Here is a 19,274-nt window from a genome sequence, read left to right as displayed (position 1 = left end):
AGGAGATGGGAAAAGAAGCCGCATCCCATAACCCTCTGCTCTAAATTCCTGCCTCCTCCCTGCTTCTGCCGTCAAAGGTCAAAGAGGGAGCAGGAGGTGACGGAGCTGAAGAAGACTTTGGAAGAGGAGACCCGTGCTCACGAGGTGGCCATGCAGGAGCTGAGGCAGAGGCATGGCCAGGCCCTGGGGGAGCTGGCAGAGCAGTTGGAGCAAGCCCGGCGGGTGAGTAGGGAGTGGCCAGCCACCCTCTGGGACGGTTTGCACAAGTGCTAATTGAGTAATTGCTTAATTGATGGGGTCCTTGGAGGAGAGGGGGTGTTGAACAAAAACCAAGGGAATGGGGGTTGAGCCATCATGGAGTGTGCAAAGCCTCAGCAACTGCACCCATCTCCATGCAGGGCAAAGGCGTGTGGGAGAAGACTCGGCTAACCCTGGAGGCCGAGGTGACTGAGCTGAAGACTGAGCTGAGTAGCCTGCAGACCTCCAGACAGGAGGGTGAGCAGAAGAGGCGGCGCCTGGAGTCCCAGCTGCAGGAGGTCCAGGGCCGGGCCAGTGATGTAGATCGGGCTCGCACGGAGGCTGCTGAGAAGCTGCAGAGAGCTCAGGTGGGCAGGGCAGAGGTGTCATGTGCCTCTCTCTGGGGGGATGTGAATAGTTTCACTCTAAATAGGGCATCAAGGACAGACTGCCCCCCTAAAAACAACTCGGATCCAATCTAGCTTGGCTCAAGTATTTTAGTTTTTGAGACAGGGTCTCTCATTATGTAGCCCTGGCTGTCCTGGAACTCACTTTGTAGACCAGGCTGACCTCAAACTCACAGAGATCCAACTACCTCTGCCTCCTGAGTGCTGGGATTGAAGGCGTGAGGCGCTACCCCCAGCTCCCTCATTCCCTTTCATTCCCTCATCTGTATCTGCTGTCCACCGTCCACAGCAGCCTGTTGGTGACGTGGCTGTGGCTCCCTCTTCAGATAAGGCGTGAACACAGCCGAACAATTTCCCCATGCACACAGAGGCCAGGAACTCCTGACCTTTGGGAACACCGGATGTGGGCCCCCATGTCAGCCGCGTGTTAGCTCCTACGATAGCTTCTGGCCACGTTGCTGGCTTCCCAACCATGTGTGCAGAGGGACTTGGGAGAGACTTCATTGCCTCCTCCCCACAGGCTGAACTTGAGAGCGTGTCCACCGCACTGAGCGAGGCTGAGTCCAAGGCCATCAGGCTGAGCAAGGAGCTGAGCAGTGCAGAGTCGCAGCTGCATGACACCCAGGTGACCCTGCGCGCCCCCCTCTGCCGCCCTCCACCCCGCTGCTGCCTCCCCCTGACTCCCACCATCCCTTCCACCCACAGGAACTGCTGCAGGAGGAGACTAGGGCCAAGCTGGCCTTGGGGTCCCGTGTGCGCGCCCTGGAGGCTGAGGCGGCCGGGCTTCGGGAGCAGATGGAAGAGGAAGTGATTGCCAGGGAGCGGGCTGGTCGTGAGCTGCAGAGCGCCCAGGCCCAGGTGGGCAGGGAGGCCTGACCGGGGGCCGGGGGGCCTTAGGCCCAGCTCACCCTTCCTCACAGCCTGCCGGGGCCCCCCAGTACCCTGGACAGAGCCTCTGCGGGTACTTCCCAGCAATGGATGCTCTTCTACGGTTGGGGCCTTCCCTTACTTGTTAATCCATAACAAAACCCTTCGTTGTACTCTGGCCAAGTTCTGGCTAATTTGGGCTGTGACTTTTCTACCCATGTGTCTCCCCACCAGATTAGGAACCCCTTCACACAACTCTGACCCTGCGTGTGGGAAGCCTTAAAAAAATGCCAGCCTTCCACTGGCAGGCTCCTGTGTGTACTTCAAAACCCATCTCCAATGCCCCCTCCTCCATCTCAACTCTTCCCCATCCTGCGGACTCCTCAGATTATGTTGCTCTTCTTCCTCAGCCCATGTCACCTGGCCTTGGTCCCATGTGGACTGTGTTGGGTCATGCTGAGGGTGACAACACCCTGGAAGAGCTGCTTGATAGTCCTCAGAGTCTCACCTGCCGCAAGGCAGAAGGGCCCAGTGGCCAGCTCCTTCCCATCTTCAGGCGTCAGTTTACAGCTAGGGCGCAGGAGCCAGGAGCCCACACCGCAGTCACTCACACATCTCTCTCCCACTCACAGCTCTCAGAATGGCGGCGACGCCAGGAGGAAGAGGCTGGGGCACTGGAGGCTGGGGAGGAGGCTCGGCGCCGTGCAGCCCGGGAAGCAGAGGCCCTGGCCCAGCGTCTGGCAGAAAAAACAGAGGCAGTGGAGAGGCTGGAGCGAGCTCGGCGGCGGCTGCAGCAGGAGCTGGATGATGCCACTGTGGACCTCGGGCAGCAGAAGCAGCTCTTGAGCGCTCTGGAGAAGAAGCAGCGGAAGTTTGACCAGGTGACCCAGCTGGCCACCCCGAGGGCCTGAAGCGCTTGGGGTGTTAGGGGACGCTTGCTGGCAGAGAGGGGACACTTGAGATAGGTTTTGAAGTGTGAATAGGAGTGGTATCACAGCCAGGTAGGTGTTGCCTCTGCCAAAGCATCTATAGAGCAGGCCACCCGTGTGTCCTGGTTTGTGCCTGTCACACAGTGCCACCATGTTGAGTGTCCCAGTTTGAATAATGATATGCAGAGCACCCTATTGTGCCCCTGGGGTGCTCCCGTCTTGCTTCATGAGTCCTGAGTCTTGCTGCTCCCATCTCAGCCTCAGTTTGCCCATCTAGAAAATGGGAATCAAACCAAGTATTCCACAGCCTGGGGACTAAAATGATCATCACAGATGTCGGAGGTCCATGTGCCTGTCAGCACTCTGTCACTGTAGCAAATACTGGAGACAACTAACTGGCTCACGCAGTGAGAAGGTTGTTTTGCTCATGAGTTTGGAGGTTTTGGTCCATGGCCACACTGGGTCTGTGGTGAGTCAGAGCACCATGGCGGCATGTAGGAGGCGGAAAGTAGATGAACAGCAGAAGTCAGAGTCCTTTAACGAGTCCCAGACTAAGTGTCCATCACTCCCAAAGCCTATCATTTAGAGACGGAAGTTTCCAATCCCTACAGTTTCTTTGGCAAAGGTTGTAGGTGTTCTATTTCTGGGGTCGGTCCAAGAAAGAGAAGTCACTGCAGACTGCGACTGCTTTTGCTAGCAGCAGGGATCGGCTCTGATGCGCGAAGGCCGGGGCTTCTCAGCCCCCTTCATTGTCACACAAAAGACACCTTTAGCAAGCCAACTTCCTCAACCAGAGCCTCCTATCTGCTGTTGGCGCTTTGGCGCCGTGTGAAGGAACAGTACCTAAGCAGTTCTCAGCCACAGGAGATGGCCCAGTTTGTCAGGTACACCTCAGACTACTTATATGAAGGCTGTGAGTCCTTCAGGAAGAGAGCAGCTCAGGTGACAGCCCCTGACTGTTTACAAGGCCTAGGTGCCATCACTCCACGTTCATGACAGAGACAATGAAAGACACAGAAGGTCATGTGTCTTTGCAGCTGATTAATAGACTTCTAGAGGCCTGGGGAGGTGGCCTCTGGTTAAACCAAAGACCAGAGTTCGAATACTCCAACATCTCCTCTTGCATCTTTTCCTGTAGCTCCTGGCAGAGGAGAAGGCTGCAGTGCTGCGGGCTGTGGAAGACCGAGAGCGAGTGGAGGCTGAAGGCCGGGAGCGAGAGGCCCGGGCCCTGTCCCTCACACGGGCCCTGGAGGAGGAGCAGGAGGCGCGGGAGGAGCTGGAGAGGCAGAACCGGGCTCTGCGGGCTGAGCTGGAGGCACTGCTGAGCAGCAAGGACGATGTGGGCAAGAATGTAAGCAAGCCTGGGGCACAGAGGTGATGGGGTAACTGTGATCACAGGCATGTGCTCACGACAGACAGCCCAGTCACGTGTTCACATCACAGCCAAGAGCTTCGCTCCCAAATGCTAAATGGGCATTCTACGCTCGCAGGGTGTGAACAGAATCCTCCATCACACACACGCACATGCTCACAAGCATGCACACACACGTACACACGCACACAAGCATGCACACACACGTACACACGCACACAAGCATGCACACACATACACACGCACAGAGTTTTGTTTTGACTTTGTGTTTGTTTTTCAAGACAGGGTTTCTTTGTGTAGCCCTGGCCTCCCTGAACTTGCTTTGTTGATTGGGCTGGCCTAGAACTCAGAGAGTTCTTTCTGCCTCTGCCTCCCAAGTGTTGGGACTAACAGCATGTACTATCATCACCCAGTGACCTCTGTGTGTGTGTGTGTGTGTGGTGTGTGTGTGTGTATGTGTGTGTGGTGTGTGTGTGTAGTGTGTGTGGTGTGTGTGTGTGTGTAGTGTGTGTGTGGTGTGTGATGTGTGTGTATGTGTTGTGTGTTGTGTGTGTGTGTGGTGTGTGTGTGGTGTGTATGTGTGTGTGTGGTGTGTAAGTGTGTGTATGTGTGTGGTGTGTGTGTGTACTGTGTGTGTGTGGTGAGTGTGTGTAGTGTGTAGTGTGTGTACTGTGTGTGTGTGGTGAGTGTGTGTAGTGTGTGTGGTGTGTGTGTGTACTGTGTGTGTGTGTGTGTGGTGTGTGTATATGTGTGTGATGTGTGTGTGTGGTGTGTGTGTGTATGTGTGTGTGGTGTGTGTATGTGTGTGTATGTGGTGTGTGTGTATGTGTGTGTGGTGTGTGGTGTGTGTATGTGTATGTGTGTGGTATGTGTGTGTATGTGTGTGTGTATGTGTGTATGTATGTGAATGTGTGTGTATGTGTGTGTGCTGTGTGTGTGTATGTGTGTGTGTATGTGAATGTGTGTGTATATGTGTATGTGTGTGTGGTGTGTGTGTGTTGTTGTTGGTTGTTTTCCCCCCCTCTATTTTGGTTTTCATTTTTGGTTTTTTGAGACAGGTTTCTCTGTGTGGTCCTGCCTGTCCTGGAACTCGCTCTGTAGACCAGGCTGGCCTTCAACTCACAGAGATCTGCCTGCCTCTGCCTCTGCCTCTGCCTCCTGAGTGCTGTCCTTAGTGGACTGGGCTCTCTTGTATCAGTTAATAAGCAAAACAGTCCGCCTCAGTTCGAGTTCTCCTGAGCTGTCTCTAGGCTGTGTCAGGCTGATAATGAATGCTGACCAATCAAGGGCAAGTTAGTATACTACAGCACAGTGGCCCAGAGCTCCAGCTACAAGTTCCAAGGCATTGTGAATAGTGAAATGTAAGTCAAGGACGGTGGGCCAGAGATGGCTCAGAGGGCAAAGGCACTTGCCACCAAGTCTGCTGACCTCCGTTTGATCCCTGGCACCCATATGGTGGAAGGAGACAACTGTCTCCCGCAAGTTACTGTCCAAACTTTATGTGTGTACTGTGGCACACGTGTGTTTGCATGTGTGGGTGCGCGCGAGCACACACACACATGTAAATTCAGCATAGTCATGGGTTTGTGCAGTAAGGGAAGGCTGCAGCTACAGGGAAGGGAAAGATCTGAAAGCCCCAAGGTCATGGCAAGCTTATCAGTCCTGTCAGAGAAGAAGCTTGCGTGTGAGCGTGCGTGGGGCTGCGGCCTCACAGGTCTCAACAGGGCATCTACTCTGGTTTCCTGTGTACCTGCTGGCTCCACTTGAGATGCTTTTACGTTTCTCCTTCGCCTGTGTTTGGCTGGGTGACAAAGTCATGTCTGGAAGTTTTTTCTCCCTCTATTACCTTAGACAGGCATGCGGTCATCTCTAGAGGTCAGTTACCAAAAATCAAAACAGCAAATCTCATCATGTTTGAGGTTTTGTTTTTAAAGCTTTTAAAAATGTCCTTATTTCATGTGCACACGTATTTTGCCTGCATGTGTGTATGTACATCACATGTGTGCAGTGCCCTCAGAGGCCAGAAGAGGGTGTTGCAGCCCCTAGAACCGGAGTTACAAATGGTTGTGAACCACCATGTGGTTGCTGGGAATCAAACCTGGGCCCTCTTTTTAAGTTGTGGTTTTGGATTAGGGGTTTTCTATCTACACAGAGCACATGATCCCAGCTGTGTTTCTGATTCTGGTGACATCCCAGCAAAAGCAGTGTGCAGGGAGAAAGGATTTATTTGGCTCAAAGTTCCAGGTTCTGGTCCATCATTGGGGGGAGTCGAGGCAGGAACTTGACAAAGCAACTGTTCACATCCACAGTCAAGAGCAGGGATCTCCTCGTTAACAGTCCAGGGCCAGACCTAGGGCAAGGTGGGTGTGGTCTTCTCAGCCCAAACTGATGCAGACAGCCCCTCCCTGAGACTTTCTTCCTGATGACTCTCCATGGTGTCACACACAGGTTTGCATACAGTGTTTCCAGGTAATTTAAGATGACAGCTGTAAGTGCTTAGTAGGCAGTGTGAATGAGGGAATGAACTCACTTGGGCCCTTCTCCCCATACCTCCCCTACTCTACTCAGGACACCGGCTTAATCCTAGCCTGGGACTCAAACCCACTCCCCCTCCCTCCAGGTGCACGAGCTGGAGCGAGCCCGCAGGGTGGCTGAACAGGCAGTCACTGACCTGCGGACACAGGTAACAGAGCTGGAGGACGAGCTGACTGCCACAGAGGATGCCAAGTTGCGTCTGGAGGTGACGGTGCAGGCTCTGAAGGCTCAGCATGAGCGTGACCTGCAGGGCCGTGATGATGCCGGCGAGGAGAGACGCAGGCAGCTGGTCAAGCAGGTACTGTCCAGCAGGTGGCGGCAGGGCACCTGCCCCAGGCTACTGAAAGCACGCGGAGCCGGAGAGCCCTCTGCCAGCATTTCCCCTGGGTCCCCTGGCTGTCACCTCATCAGGAAGCCATCCTTCTGTCCTGCCAGAAGGCAGTGACACACACACGTGCCACAGCGTAGCGACATCCCAAGCACACAGCACCCACCAAACCCTGCATCTCCGTGTCTGAGGTCAAATGGCTCTTCACATCTCCAACGCCTTTCAGCTGTCGACTTCATACTTCTGTTGCTTGGGCTGGTTCCACTGCCTGTTAGTAGCTCTCCTCAGCAGGTACCTCATGACTCTGGCATCTCTAACATCAACTTCACAGCTTCTCTACATAGTGGCCTCTCTAACCCTCCATGCAGGGACACCCCAACACATGCCTGGTCTCTGTCACTTTATTCCGTAAATTCTTTCTAACCTTAAACCTGGAACCACATGGCCAAAGCTACCAAGTCCTGCTGCTTGCTGGGGCTGCAGCATGGCCTCCTCGTTAAATTACATTTTCACCAGCATTTTATCTTTCACTGCCTAAGCTTGGCTGTCCTGGAACTCTGTAGACCAGGCTGGCCTCGAACTCAGACATCCACCTGCCTCTGCCTTCCTGGTGCTAGGATTACAAGCATGCACCACCACAGCAGGCTCTGAGCTTTGCTTTAGCTTCCTTTTACAAGTCGGGTTCGTAGTTGTGTGGGGTCCTGCCCTGAGGTCCCTTTACTCCATTTCTTCATCTGTTTATCTCCTTGAACACAGGACTCAGCCCCATTCCACCTCCCGATGTTCTGTTTCTCCTCAAAATTTACATTGCATAACTTTATTTGCTCAGCCTGCTCCCTTTCATTATAATCTTCATTAGAGTTACCACTAATACCCACATGACAGAGTCTGTGCTAGGCTGTTCTGAGATTTCCTCTGCCAATGGAATTAATCCAAAACCTTCACTTTAGCCTCAGGCAGACTCTTCGGACAAGGGCAAAAAGCAGCCACTTCCCTCACCAAAATATCACAAGAATGATTTCTAGGCCACATACTGAAATTCTTCTGTGAAACTCTTGAGTCAGCCCCACCCCACAGTCCACATGACTCTTAGCTCCAGTCCTCCACGCCCCTGATGGTGGCCGGTTACGCAGTGCTTAAAGAATTCCACTTCTTTTCTAATCCACAGCCCCATGGTCCATAGCCTTAAAAAAAAAAAAAAAAAAAAGCACGGTCAGGTCAGGCCTATCACAGCCGCACCCCAGCCCCCGGTACCGACTTCTGACTTAGTGTTTCTATTGCTGTGAAGAGGCATGGCCACAGCAACTCTTATGAAGGAAAACATTTTATTGGGGTGGCAGCTTACAGTTCAGAGGCTCAGTCCATTATCATCATGGTGGGACATGGCGGCATGCAGGCAGACGTGCTGGAGTAGAAGCTGAGAGTCCTACATCTTGCAGAGAACAGGAAGTTGACTGAGACACTGGGCAGTGTCCTGAGCATAGCAAACCCCAAAGCCCGCCCCCACAGTGACACACTTCCCCCAACAAGACCACACCTGTTCCAACAAAGCCACACCTCCTAACAGGGTCACGCCCTATGGAAAGATAGGGAAGATATGGAAAGTTATATGCAGACTATCACACTTCTCAGCCTCGATAGAAAGGGCACCAGGTCACCATAGAAAGGGGTCAAGTCCAGCTTGGTAAACTACTGTAGTGAGGGTAACTCAGACGACTGCATCGTAGCAAAGTCTGCCCTGGCACGTGTGAAAGTCGGTTCCCAGGAGCTTTTTGCACATGCTGTGAGCACCCCCTGCCCCCCCCCCAAGAATTTCCTCTCCAGCTGGTGGTTACTGTTTGTGTGGCCTCGGAGAGGGGAGCTTTGAACCTTGTAACCTTCGTGAACTCTCACGAGTTCACATGTGATTTCTCTAAGCCGGGCTGGGTACCATGACCTGTGACCTCTCCTATCCCCGCCCCCGCCCCCCAGCTGAGAGATGCGGAGGTGGAGCGGGATGAGGAGCGGAAGCAAAGGGCGCTGGCTGTGGCTGCCCGCAAGAAGCTGGAGGCCGAGCTGGAGGAGCTGAAGGCTCAGACGTCTGCTGCTGGGCAGGGCAAGGAAGAGGCCGTGAAGCAGCTGAGGAAGATGCAGGTGAGGCCGGCTGCGGGCACGAGGGGCCGGGGACACAGGGCGGTGTCTCCTCACACCTTCACCAGTAGCAGTGGCCGGATGAGCTAGCAGCCTCGCAAAAGCTGGCCTCTGCTGTCTTTGCTCTGTCTCTTCCTTGCATTTCCTTCCGTTCAGATGTTAGACTTGGAAATCTAAGTTCATTAGATTTAGATTAGACAATGCATCTGGTCCCACCGAGGGTGGAACCTAGACCCTTGAATGATGAGTGCTAGGCAGGGGCTCCATCACCGAGCCACCTCCCATACGACGATATTTAAAACGGCAGGTGCCTGCGTTGTATGCGGCGGCAGGCAGAAGGCACAGTTCATGCACCTGGAGAAAGGATCCCTTAACCCCTCGGCCAGGCATGCAACAAACAGTGATAACAACTGTTTTCCCATTGCAGTCCGCCGTTTTCCTCACTGGCTCCTCATAGCGGTGCTGGCTCCTTGGGTGGAGGAGAACTGTGTCGGCCCCTCCTCATGCGCCCAGGCAGTGCCCGCAGAACACAGGCTAAATATTCCCTCTTCTGGCTCACTTGAAGAGGTTAACTGAGGCCTAGGGAAGGGCGGAAGTGGCCCAAGGGCACGGACCGCGGCTCTGCGCCGGCCCTGCTTGCCCATAGTGAGTAGCAGCCGGGGTCGAGTCCTTGCGAAGCGGCTCCACTAACTGGGCACCGGGCACTAACTCCACCCAGGTCCAGATGAAGGAGCTGTGGCGGGAGGTGGAGGAGACCCGTACCTCCCGGGAAGAGATCTTTACCCTGAACAAGGAAAGTGAGAAGAGGCTCAAGGGACTGGAAGCTGAGGTGTTGCGGCTGCAGGAGGTGAGACTGGCATGGGTGGGGCTTAACCGGAGGCCCTGGGAGAGTGGGCGGGGCTTCGCAGCAGGCGCTAGGCGGAGACTTTGGGGTGGGCGGGGCTCCCTGTGCTTGCTTTCTTTGGGAGTGGGGCACCTTGTCCTGGGGGCTGTTGGGAACCAGAGCAGGAGCTGCCAAGGCCGGTCTAGGAAGATGAGGAAGACGGGAAGTCAAGAGCAGGAAGCTGGAGTGAGGGAGAAGTCTGGGGGCCAGGGGTGATGTAGAGGAAGAGAGGGCACACGGGTAGGAGAGAGGGCCTGCAGATGGTGTGGGGACAGGGAGGCCCAGTGATGAGAGACATGGAAGAGGACGCAGCTCAGAAGCTGGGAGGAGTGGACATTGGTGGCCAGCGCTAAGAAAACCCCCCTGTGGGGTGGGGGTGGGGCCACGGGTGAAGGGTAGAGAAGGGTTAATGGGTTAATGGCAAAGCCTTGCCGTCCTCATCCCTCCGCCCCTGACTGGTCCCTACAGGAACTGGCTGCCTCAGACCGAGCCCGGAGGCAGGCCCAGCAGGACAGAGATGAGATGGCAGAGGAGGTGGCCACTGGCAACCTTAGCAAGTGAGTGTCCTGGTGCCCTGAGCTGGGCATGCTCCTCTTGCAGGCCTGCTCAGCGAAGCAACCAACACCTTACCTTCCTTTAGGACAGCCATCCTGGAGGAGAAACGGCAGCTGGAGGGGCGCCTGGGGCAGTTGGAAGAGGAGCTGGAGGAAGAACAGAACAACGCCGAGATACTCAAGGACCATTACCGCAAGCTGCTGCTACAGGTGGGCACAGCAGGCCAGGTCCGCCCTCCCCCAGCAGGGGGAGCCCCTAAGTCAGTAAGGCAAGGCTGCCGATCCATCTGTAACTCCGAGGGCACAGCAGGCCAGGTCCGCCCTCCCCCAGCAGGGGGAGCCCCTAAGTCAGGAAGGCAAGGCTGCCGATCCATCTGTAACTCCGAGGGCACAGCAGGCCAGGTCGGCCCTCCCCCAGCAGGGGAGCCCCTAAGTCAGGAAGGCAAGGCTGCCGATCCATCTGTAACTCCGAGGGCTCGCAGACACGCTTGAAGTAGTAATTAAGTGAACTATCAAGGTGTGGCAGCCCACAGTTGTAATCCCAGTACCTTCTAGAGTTGACAGGGGGATTGTCACAGGTTCAAGGCCAGCCAGGGCAACAAAGAGTAAACACTGACGTATGAATGGACGGCTGCACACATTAATGAAGAAAACTTGTTAGTTGTCATCAGCACAGTCAGTGCAGGTGGAAGTGTAAGGCGGGGTCCTGGCCTTGAGACACAGGACCCTCCCTTCACAGCCTTCCCTGTACTGGGAAAACGGACTGGACGCAGGTTTGCGTAGCAACCCGCAGCACTTTTCTTTCAGTTTTCAGGCAGAGCCTCCCGTAGCTCAGGAATGCTTTCTGTAGCCTGAGGATGACCTTGCTGTCCTCATCCTCCGGCCCCCATCTGTGATGACAGACATGTGTCACCGAACTGGATTATACTGGGGAACCAGGGATCCTTCTGTGCTGGGCAAGCCCTCTACCAACTGAGTCCTAGCCATCCCCTGCCAGCATTCTCTTTACAGTTAAAATTTCAAAGGCGGGAGGAGGGCTGCTGGGCTCATGAATGTGCCCTGGGAGGCGATGCCACCGAGATGCAAAAGCTTTAATGAGCCTGGGCCGCATGTCTTCCAAGCTGAGGGCGGCAAGGTTCTGTTATTAGGATCGAGGCTGAGCCTACACATCTGTCAGCTGCTGTGAATGGAGGCCTCGCTCCTCACAAGGCCCCACAGGTCTCTGCTGGCTGTGCTGCTTGGGGCTGGCAGAGTCTGGTGGGAGGGGCAGGAGCCCGCACTTTTCACAGGCCCCTCAGGTGACCCTGGTGCAGAGAAGAGTGTGAAGGGCCTGAAATAGCCTAGTTCACAGCCACAGATTTAGAGCATTTAAACAAGCTTGTGGCCATCTCTGGGACTCCCTAAAATAGCAGCGCTGAACCTGGTGCGGTGGTGCGTGCCTGTCATCCCGGCATTTGGGAGGTGGAGGAAGGAAGCTCAGGAGTTCTAGGTCATCTTCAGTTACTTTGTGAGTTCTAGGTCAACCTGGGCTGCATGAGACACTCAAATAAAAATGTTAAGACTACATTTAAATAGATTTAAATAATTTTGAGTCATTTTAAATAAATTTGAAACATTCTTGTTCACTAAAAAGTAAAAGGTACCATTTGCTGTGGGTTGTCTTTCCTGAGCGTGTTGAAATGTTGTTGTTGAGTGCTTAGAGTCCCCCCCCCCCCCCCCGTCTCCGTGCTGTCTCGGAGCTGTGCATTTGGCAGCCATCGGCTCAGCTCATCCCAGGAGGTTCTGTGGGTTGCCACCAGCTTGTTCCTTCTGAGGCTTCACCACACCATCTCCTCCCCTGCTGCAGGTAGAGTCCCTCACTACAGAGCTGTCTGCTGAACGCAGCTTCTCAGCCAAGGCTGAGAGCGGGAGGCAGCAGCTGGAGCGGCAGATCCAGGAGCTGCGGGGTCGCCTGGGTGAAGAGGATGCTGGAGCCCGAGCCCGGCAGAAGATGCTGATTGCTGCTCTTGAGTCCAAACTGGCCCAGGCAGAGGAGCAGCTGGAGCAGGAAAGCAGGTGAGGAGGGGAGGATGCTTTGCCCTGGAGGGGACTGCGGTCCATGGAGAGTACAGTTTAGGCAACGATATTGTAGTTACTTACTGCTGTGTAACAAAACACCCTAAAACTTATGACTTTAAAATAAGTTTATTATTGCTTCTGGATTTGGCCCTGGCTAGTCGGTTCTTTTGTGCCTAGTTGGTTGGCCTGTCTGCTGTATCTGTGCTCATCAAAGGGTTGGCTACATGGTTTTGCTTGGTAGGGCTCAAGCACATGTAAGGCCTTGCCTAGGAAGACTAGACTAACTTGGTTCTGTTCCATGTGGCCGCTCATTCTCCAGAAGGCTAGCCCAGGATTGCCTACATGGCTGAACCATGGTCCCAAGAGTAAGGGACACCGCCAATGGCTTCTAGAGGCTTGGGATTAACACTGTGCCACTTTATCCCTAAGCAGAGCAAGTCCTCTGACAGCTCAGGTCCACAGTCCACAGGCAGCTGCAGTCACGTGCCAAGGGTGTAGGAACAGGAAGGAGAGACTCAACCCCTTCCCCATCAAACCATTACAAAAAGAGATGGCGTAGTTAAAGGACACTGGGCTCTGGGCCAAGGTCTGTGTATTTCCCTTATGGTCACAAAATGGCTACAGTTATATCTAGCACCACATCTACCCATACTCTTCTTCAGAGCCGAGAAGCCAGGCTAGAGAGAGGGATGAAGTATTTGTGGAGTGGGAGGTCTTGAATTCGAAACCCCAGCACCCACGTGAAAAGTGGACATGGTAGTAGGTGTCTGTGATCCAATACTCCCACAGCAAAACAGGCGGCAGAGACATGAGAACCCTTGAAGTTCCCTGGCCAGCTAGCCTTGTGTACACAGCAGCGGAGTAGGAGACCCTGCCTCAAACAAGGTGGAAGGTGCAGACTGACCCCTGAGGCTGTCCCGTGCCATAGACACACACACACACACCACACACACACACACACACCATACACACCATACCACACACACCATACACACTCACACACCATACACACACACCATACACACACACACATACACACACACCATACACACACATACCATACACACACACATACACACACACCATACCACACACACACCATACACACACACACCATACCACACACACACCATACACACACACACCATACACACTCACACATACACACACACCATACACACACACCACACACACCATACACACTCACATACCATACACACACACACTCACACACACACTCACACACACTCACACACAGTCCTAGTTTCACTTCTGTTTCTGTGATAAACACCTCAGCAAAGGCAACTTCAGGGAGAATGGGTTTATCCAGCTTGCAGTTGCAGGTCGCACCCACTATTCTGGGGCAGTCAAGGCAGTGGGGACCTGAAGCTTCTGGTCACGTCCACAGCCAATAACAAAGAGGACGCATGCGTGCCTGTGCTCAACTCGGCTTCTTTTGTACGCAGTCCAGGACCCAGACCCAGGGGAAATGCTTCCCACTTGCAGGTTGGGTGTTCCCACATCAAGTAACGGTCAAGACAGTCCCCAGCCTGGCCTAGACAGTCCCTCATGGAGACTCTTTTTCCAGGTGACTTTAGGGTGTGTCAAGTTAACTAAAAGTAACCATTAGTCGGGGCAGCAGACATCTTTAATCCGGGGAGAGGGGGTTGGAGAGGAGCAGAGGCAGGCTGATCTCTGTGACTTCAAGCCTGGTCTACAGAGTTCCAGGACAGCCAGGGCTACATGGAGAAACCCTGGATTGAAAAACTAAACTAAAAATCCATCAAGCTAGGTATATAATATACACTTTGAACTCAGCATCCAGAGGCAAAGGCAGGTGGATCTCTGTTACGAGCAGTTTTCCCGCCAGCCTGGTCTCACTGCTGCGCCAGCCCCAAATAATACACAGAGATGCTGTATTAGATATAAAGCTGTTGGCCGGTTACTAGCGTTTCTTATTGGCTAGCTCTGTCTTAAATATTAACACATTTCTATTCATCTAAGTATTTCTGTGTGGTCTCATCTTACTGGAGAGAGGTTCGGACCTCTGCTCTCTCGATCCTCCATGTCAACTCACCTCCTACCTCTTCCTGAATCCTCCTTGTCTCCTAGTCCCGCGTATCTTGTTTCCCTATTGGCCAACAGGGCTTTATTCATTAACCAATAAGAGAAACATATTTACAGAATGACATCTGCCATCAGATCTCTGTGAGTTTGAGGCTAGTCTGATCTACACAGAGAGTTTCAGGTCAGCCAGAGCTATGCAATGAGATCCTCCCATAAAACAAAACAAAACCCACCAAAGAAACAAAACTATCAAACAAAAGAAAACATCGGCTGAGGCTGTCGGTGACGACCCGGTGCAGACTGACCTTGGGAGTCCATGGCAGGCAGCTCAGGCAGGCGGCTCATTGCCTGCATATTTAAAACAGAACAGTTTGGGGGAAGATTTCCAGGAAAGAATCGGTCCACTCGCTCCCATTCCCGGAGCACAGTAAAGCTTGAGGTGTGACTTATAAATCCTTTACAAAGTATATGTGGCCAGGAGGGTGGGTTCCACATCCAAAAGGCCTAGAATTTGCTGTGGTCTCTGAGACAGCATAGAGGTCAGCAGGCCATAAGCACATGTGACATCTCCCTAAGGAGGGGTAAGGTCAGGGAGGGAAGAGTCTGGGGTAATCATTCTGGAGAATTTGGATGAGGTCTCCTCTGAAGCAAAAGGTGGATGAGGTCTGCCTCCACAGATAGCAAAATGACCTCCCAGGTCATTACCAATATCCACTCCTAGCCTTCTGGGCAGATGATCTGTGGGTGCATGCCCCCAACAATCAGCTGAAAGACTAACATTTTTTTAGCAGGGATTATCAGTCCCTTCCATGAGCTTGCTGCCAAGTTCTGAACACCATGCTGAAGAGCCACATGGCAGAAGGGAAGAAAAGTTGAAAGTTGTCCCTTTACCTCCATAGCACATGGCCTGGAATGCATATATGCACACGCATGCGCCACACACACACACACAGGCACACACAGGCGCACATACACAAGGCACACATGAGCACACACACACACAAATATATATATATGTATGTATGTATGTATGTATGTATGTAAATGATGTGGGAAGCAATGGCAGTAGAAGCTGAGGTTCCTGTAAACCAGCCTCCCATAATACATGTCAAGAGCCAGCCGCTGTGTTAATCAAAGCCATCACTAAGGGATTTCCAGCACAGCAGGCATCCCCAGCTATTGAGACACCGTGGGACTACAGTGACAGCAGTCTACATCTGTAGGTTCCTGGCTGCCATCTATACAGGTGTGATACCCATGATGCTTATGTGATATATAGAAAAACAGATCAGACAGGCAGTCTGTCTGGGATTCCTGATCTCCAGCTCAGCATCTTCACCTTGGTCTGGAGGGGATGTGAAACACTACATACACATGCAGAGGCAGGAGGGGCTGGGGCTCAGTTGGGCTAAAGTGCTTGCTCAGCATGCAGGGAGTCCCAGGCTTCATCTCCAGCACCGCATAAACTGGGCATGATGGGGCATGCTCATTATTCCAGCACGTGGGAAGTGGAGGGAAAGAGAATCAAGAGGTCAAGGTCATCCTTGGCTGCATAATGAGTTTGAGGCCAGCCTGGGCTACAGGAGACCCTGTCTCAAAACCATCAACATCACAGGACTTATTTTTAGTGACATAGCTGTCCTGCAGCAGGAAGCCTGGCTGAGTGGGAGGCAGCTAGAAGGTACAAAAGAGGGAAGAAACCCAAGGATGGGACAACACTAAACATGCTGTGGTGACAGAGGATCTCCTGGGCTCTTCTCTTTAGAGAACGCATTCTCTCTGGCAAGTTGGTGCGCAGAGCTGAGAAGCGACTGAAGGAGGTGGTTCTTCAGGTGGACGAAGAGCGTAGGGTGGCTGACCAGCTCAGGGACCAGGTGAGCAGTGGGCACTAGGATCAAAACAAGAAAATAACACTGCTAGCTTGGTCTGGCAGGTGGCTCAGTGGGTCATCTCCACTGTGGTGGAAGCAAAAGCTGGAGGATTGCTGAGTTTTAGGAGAGCTGTGCTACATTGAGAGACTCCTCAAACCAACAGCAACAATAAAAATATCCTGTGGTCTGTAGGTAACAGAGCCTGTATGTGACTCCAGGTCTATGCTCAGGTAGAGTCCCTGTGTCCTTAAAAGCTCAGCTATGCCTTGACTCCTATTCATTCCCCAAAATGATTATTGAGTATGGCCTTTATGACAGGTACATTTCTAGGCATTAGAAGTAAGGTGCTGGGAAGTTCCAGAAGGTCCTAGCTCTCACAGGGCTCACATTACCAGTATAGGAAAGGTATTATACACACAACCATACAAAGATAATGCCAGACTCCGGTGAGGGCTGTGAAAGAAAATAATTAAGGCATAGGAATAGAGAGCCTTGTCCAGGTTGGGTTTTGGAAAGGGTTATGGAGGTAACATTTGAATTAAGACCTGACAGGGGAGGAACAGCCAGACAGAAAGAGCAGGAGGCTCAAAGGCCCTGAAGAAATGAAGCAAGCAGAATGAGCAGTGCAGCTAGAGGAATATAAGAGCTGTAGGGTGGGGGTGTGGCTCAGTGGATACAGTGCTTACCTACATGCACAAGACCCTGGTTTCCATACCTAGCACTGCACTTGGGAGATGAAGGCAGGGCCAACACAGTTTAAAGTCATCATTAGCTACATACTGAGTTCAAGACCAGCCTGTACTTCATGAGACAAATGAAGTCAAATGATGTGTGTTCATTCCCTGGAGAGGGGTGGCAGTGCCTGGGGATGTAGGGTGAATTTGGTATGCTCACTGGGTTCCTCAGAGACATGGGCACGAGGAAGTTTATATTAGGGCTGGCCCCTTACCCAGCAGTCCTGGGGAGCCGAAGGAGGGCTATGAGGGGGAGGGGCCTGCTCTGAGTATGCTGTGTCCCTACAATGCTGTCACAAGACTTCCCAGGACCACATGTTTATACCAGGCAGGGTACTGACAGGCCAAGAAACTAAATCCACCAGGCCAGTTTGGTCAGCCAGTGAGTTTATTGGGGTCACTTACAGGACCATGGGTGACTCAAAAACAGGTGCATTACCAAGAAACCTCACCCCATCATGAGCGATGGGCTCACAAACACTGCAGCCCCAGAGGCTCATTCCCGTCTACTTCCCCCTGCCTTCTATATGCTCTTACATCCCAAAGACCTCAGCAGTGAAGGGGGAGGCAGGATCTCACAGGGAGGGTCAGGAGATCTCTGCTCCATGGATTGCTAAGCGCCAGGGTCTCAGCCGTCCAACACCCAGATGGCTTCTGCGTATTTTGCTGCCATACTGTAAAGGTCTCAGTAGGTCACCACAGCTGCTCTAGGCACTGGGGGACACCATGGGAATGACTTGGGTCTCCCCCCACAACACTCAGCTGGAGAAAGGCAACCTCCGGCTGAAGCAGCTCAAGCGACAGCTGGAGGAAGCAGAGGAGGAAGCGTCGCGGGCGCAGGCTGGCCGGCGGCGACTGCAACGGGAGCTGGAGGACGTCACAGAGTCTGCCGAGTCCATGAACCGGGAGGTGACCACGCTGAGGAACAGGCTCCGGTAAGCCCCCCGACAGACCTCTCCTGGATGCCCAGCATGAGGATAAGGCCCTGGGGTGGGAAGGAGGCTGTGGCTACCCTCGTCTTTCTCCTGAGCTTTCTCAGCCTTGCTCGGATGCCATCCGCACCTGTTTGACCATTTACCCGACTTTGACCTCGGCGTCTCTTGTCCCTATCTTTCTTTCCCTTTCTGCGTCAGTGTTCTCATCTCTATCTGCATCTTTGACCTCTATCTCATGTCACGTGTGCATTTTTTAAAGTTTTGTTATTTTATTTTATTTTTGGTTTTTGAAGACAGGCTTTCTCTGTATTGTTTTGGAACCTGTCCTGGAACTAGCTCTGTAGTCCAGGTTGGCCTCGAACTCACAGAGATCTACTTGCCTCTGCCTCCTGAGTGCTGGGATTAAAGGCGTGTGCCACCAACCTGGGCCTTGTGCATTCTTCTCCCACAGGCGTGGCCCACTCACCTTCACCACTCGCACAGTGCGCCAGGTGTTCCGGCTGGAAGAAGGCGTGGCTTCTGATGAGGAGGAAGCCGAGGGGGCGGAGCCTGGGCCTGCACCACCCCAGGAGCCTGAAGCTCCGCCCCCTGCCACACCCCAGTGACCCAGTCAGTCTGTCCTAGATGCCCCAAGGACAGAGCCTGTCCCAGTGTCCCTCCTGGCTAGCACTTTGAGATGATGCTGCCCTCTGGCATTGATGATCCCTACTGGAACCCCAGACTCCCACCCACTGGGGACTCCAAATCAAGGCCCTAAACCAAGGAACCGGGTTACTGGGAGGCAAGGATAGTCACTCTTGTTAAGGGGACAGAATGAGCATGAGGAAGCATATCCTGTCGGCTGCAGAAGGCAGGCGGCCGCCTCCATCCCCTCCCAGTATCCTGCCCTCTTTTATGGGGTAAGGTCTGTGTGCTCACAGAGTAGTAGTGTTCAGGTCTCTCCTGCGCCAGGCACTGAAGAAATAAACTGCACCTGACTAGATCCTTCACCGTGGCTGTGTTCCTGATTGGAGACGGAGTGTGAGGGGTTTTCTCTGCTGCTGTAGTATGTGAGATCCTTCCTAGAGACTGGGTATCTACTGTGCAATAAGAAGTAAAGGTGTCCTGCTATATACTAGGCAAGCCGGTGTCTCCTCAGCACCTTTGAGCAGTCACTGAGGGACTAAAGTGCAATTTCCTGGCCCTTTCACAGTGTTCGGAACAGGGTGAGCCCCAGGACACCCAAACCCCACACAGTCTGGCTTCAGGGCTGGTAATCCACACATGCTAAGTTTTCATAAGCACCTTGCTGCATACCCAGGACACGCTGCCTTGGGTTCTAGCACTCAAGTTCTTAAACGCATCTCTTTCATATAGTCTAGTTAGGA

At 53.2% G+C, this 19,274-nt stretch overlaps 1 protein-coding gene across 3 annotated transcripts in view; it reads left to right on the top strand.

Annotated features, from left to right (window-relative positions):
- Positions 1–18,888, top strand: part of Myh14 (myosin heavy chain 14) — a 60,417-nt gene extending 41,529 nt beyond the window's left edge. For all 3 annotated transcript variants that reach the window (XM_051174366.1, XM_051174364.1, XM_051174365.1), the window contains 15 exons: positions 78–222; positions 399–605; positions 1,165–1,269; positions 1,350–1,502; positions 2,144–2,392; positions 3,579–3,791; positions 6,433–6,645; positions 8,647–8,808; positions 9,524–9,652; positions 10,157–10,245; positions 10,329–10,452; positions 12,089–12,297; positions 16,133–16,241; positions 17,735–17,907; positions 18,359–18,888. In XM_051174366.1, coding sequence (XP_051030323.1) covers positions 78–222; positions 399–605; positions 1,165–1,269; positions 1,350–1,502; positions 2,144–2,392; positions 3,579–3,791; positions 6,433–6,645; positions 8,647–8,808; positions 9,524–9,652; positions 10,157–10,245; positions 10,329–10,452; positions 12,089–12,297; positions 16,133–16,241; positions 17,735–17,907; positions 18,359–18,512 — 2,434 coding nt within the window. In that variant the 3' untranslated portion in view covers positions 18,513–18,888. The remainder of the gene's footprint in view (positions 1–77; positions 223–398; positions 606–1,164; positions 1,270–1,349; positions 1,503–2,143; positions 2,393–3,578; positions 3,792–6,432; positions 6,646–8,646; positions 8,809–9,523; positions 9,653–10,156; positions 10,246–10,328; positions 10,453–12,088; positions 12,298–16,132; positions 16,242–17,734; positions 17,908–18,358) is intronic.
- Positions 18,889–19,274: the final 386 nt, after the last annotated feature.

This window comes from Phodopus roborovskii, unplaced genomic scaffold, assembly GCF_943737965.1.
Source record: "Phodopus roborovskii unplaced genomic scaffold, PHOROB, whole genome shotgun sequence".
Lineage (NCBI taxonomy): Eukaryota > Metazoa > Chordata > Mammalia > Rodentia > Cricetidae > Phodopus > Phodopus roborovskii.
This window is presented reverse-complemented; position numbering and strand designations above follow the sequence as displayed.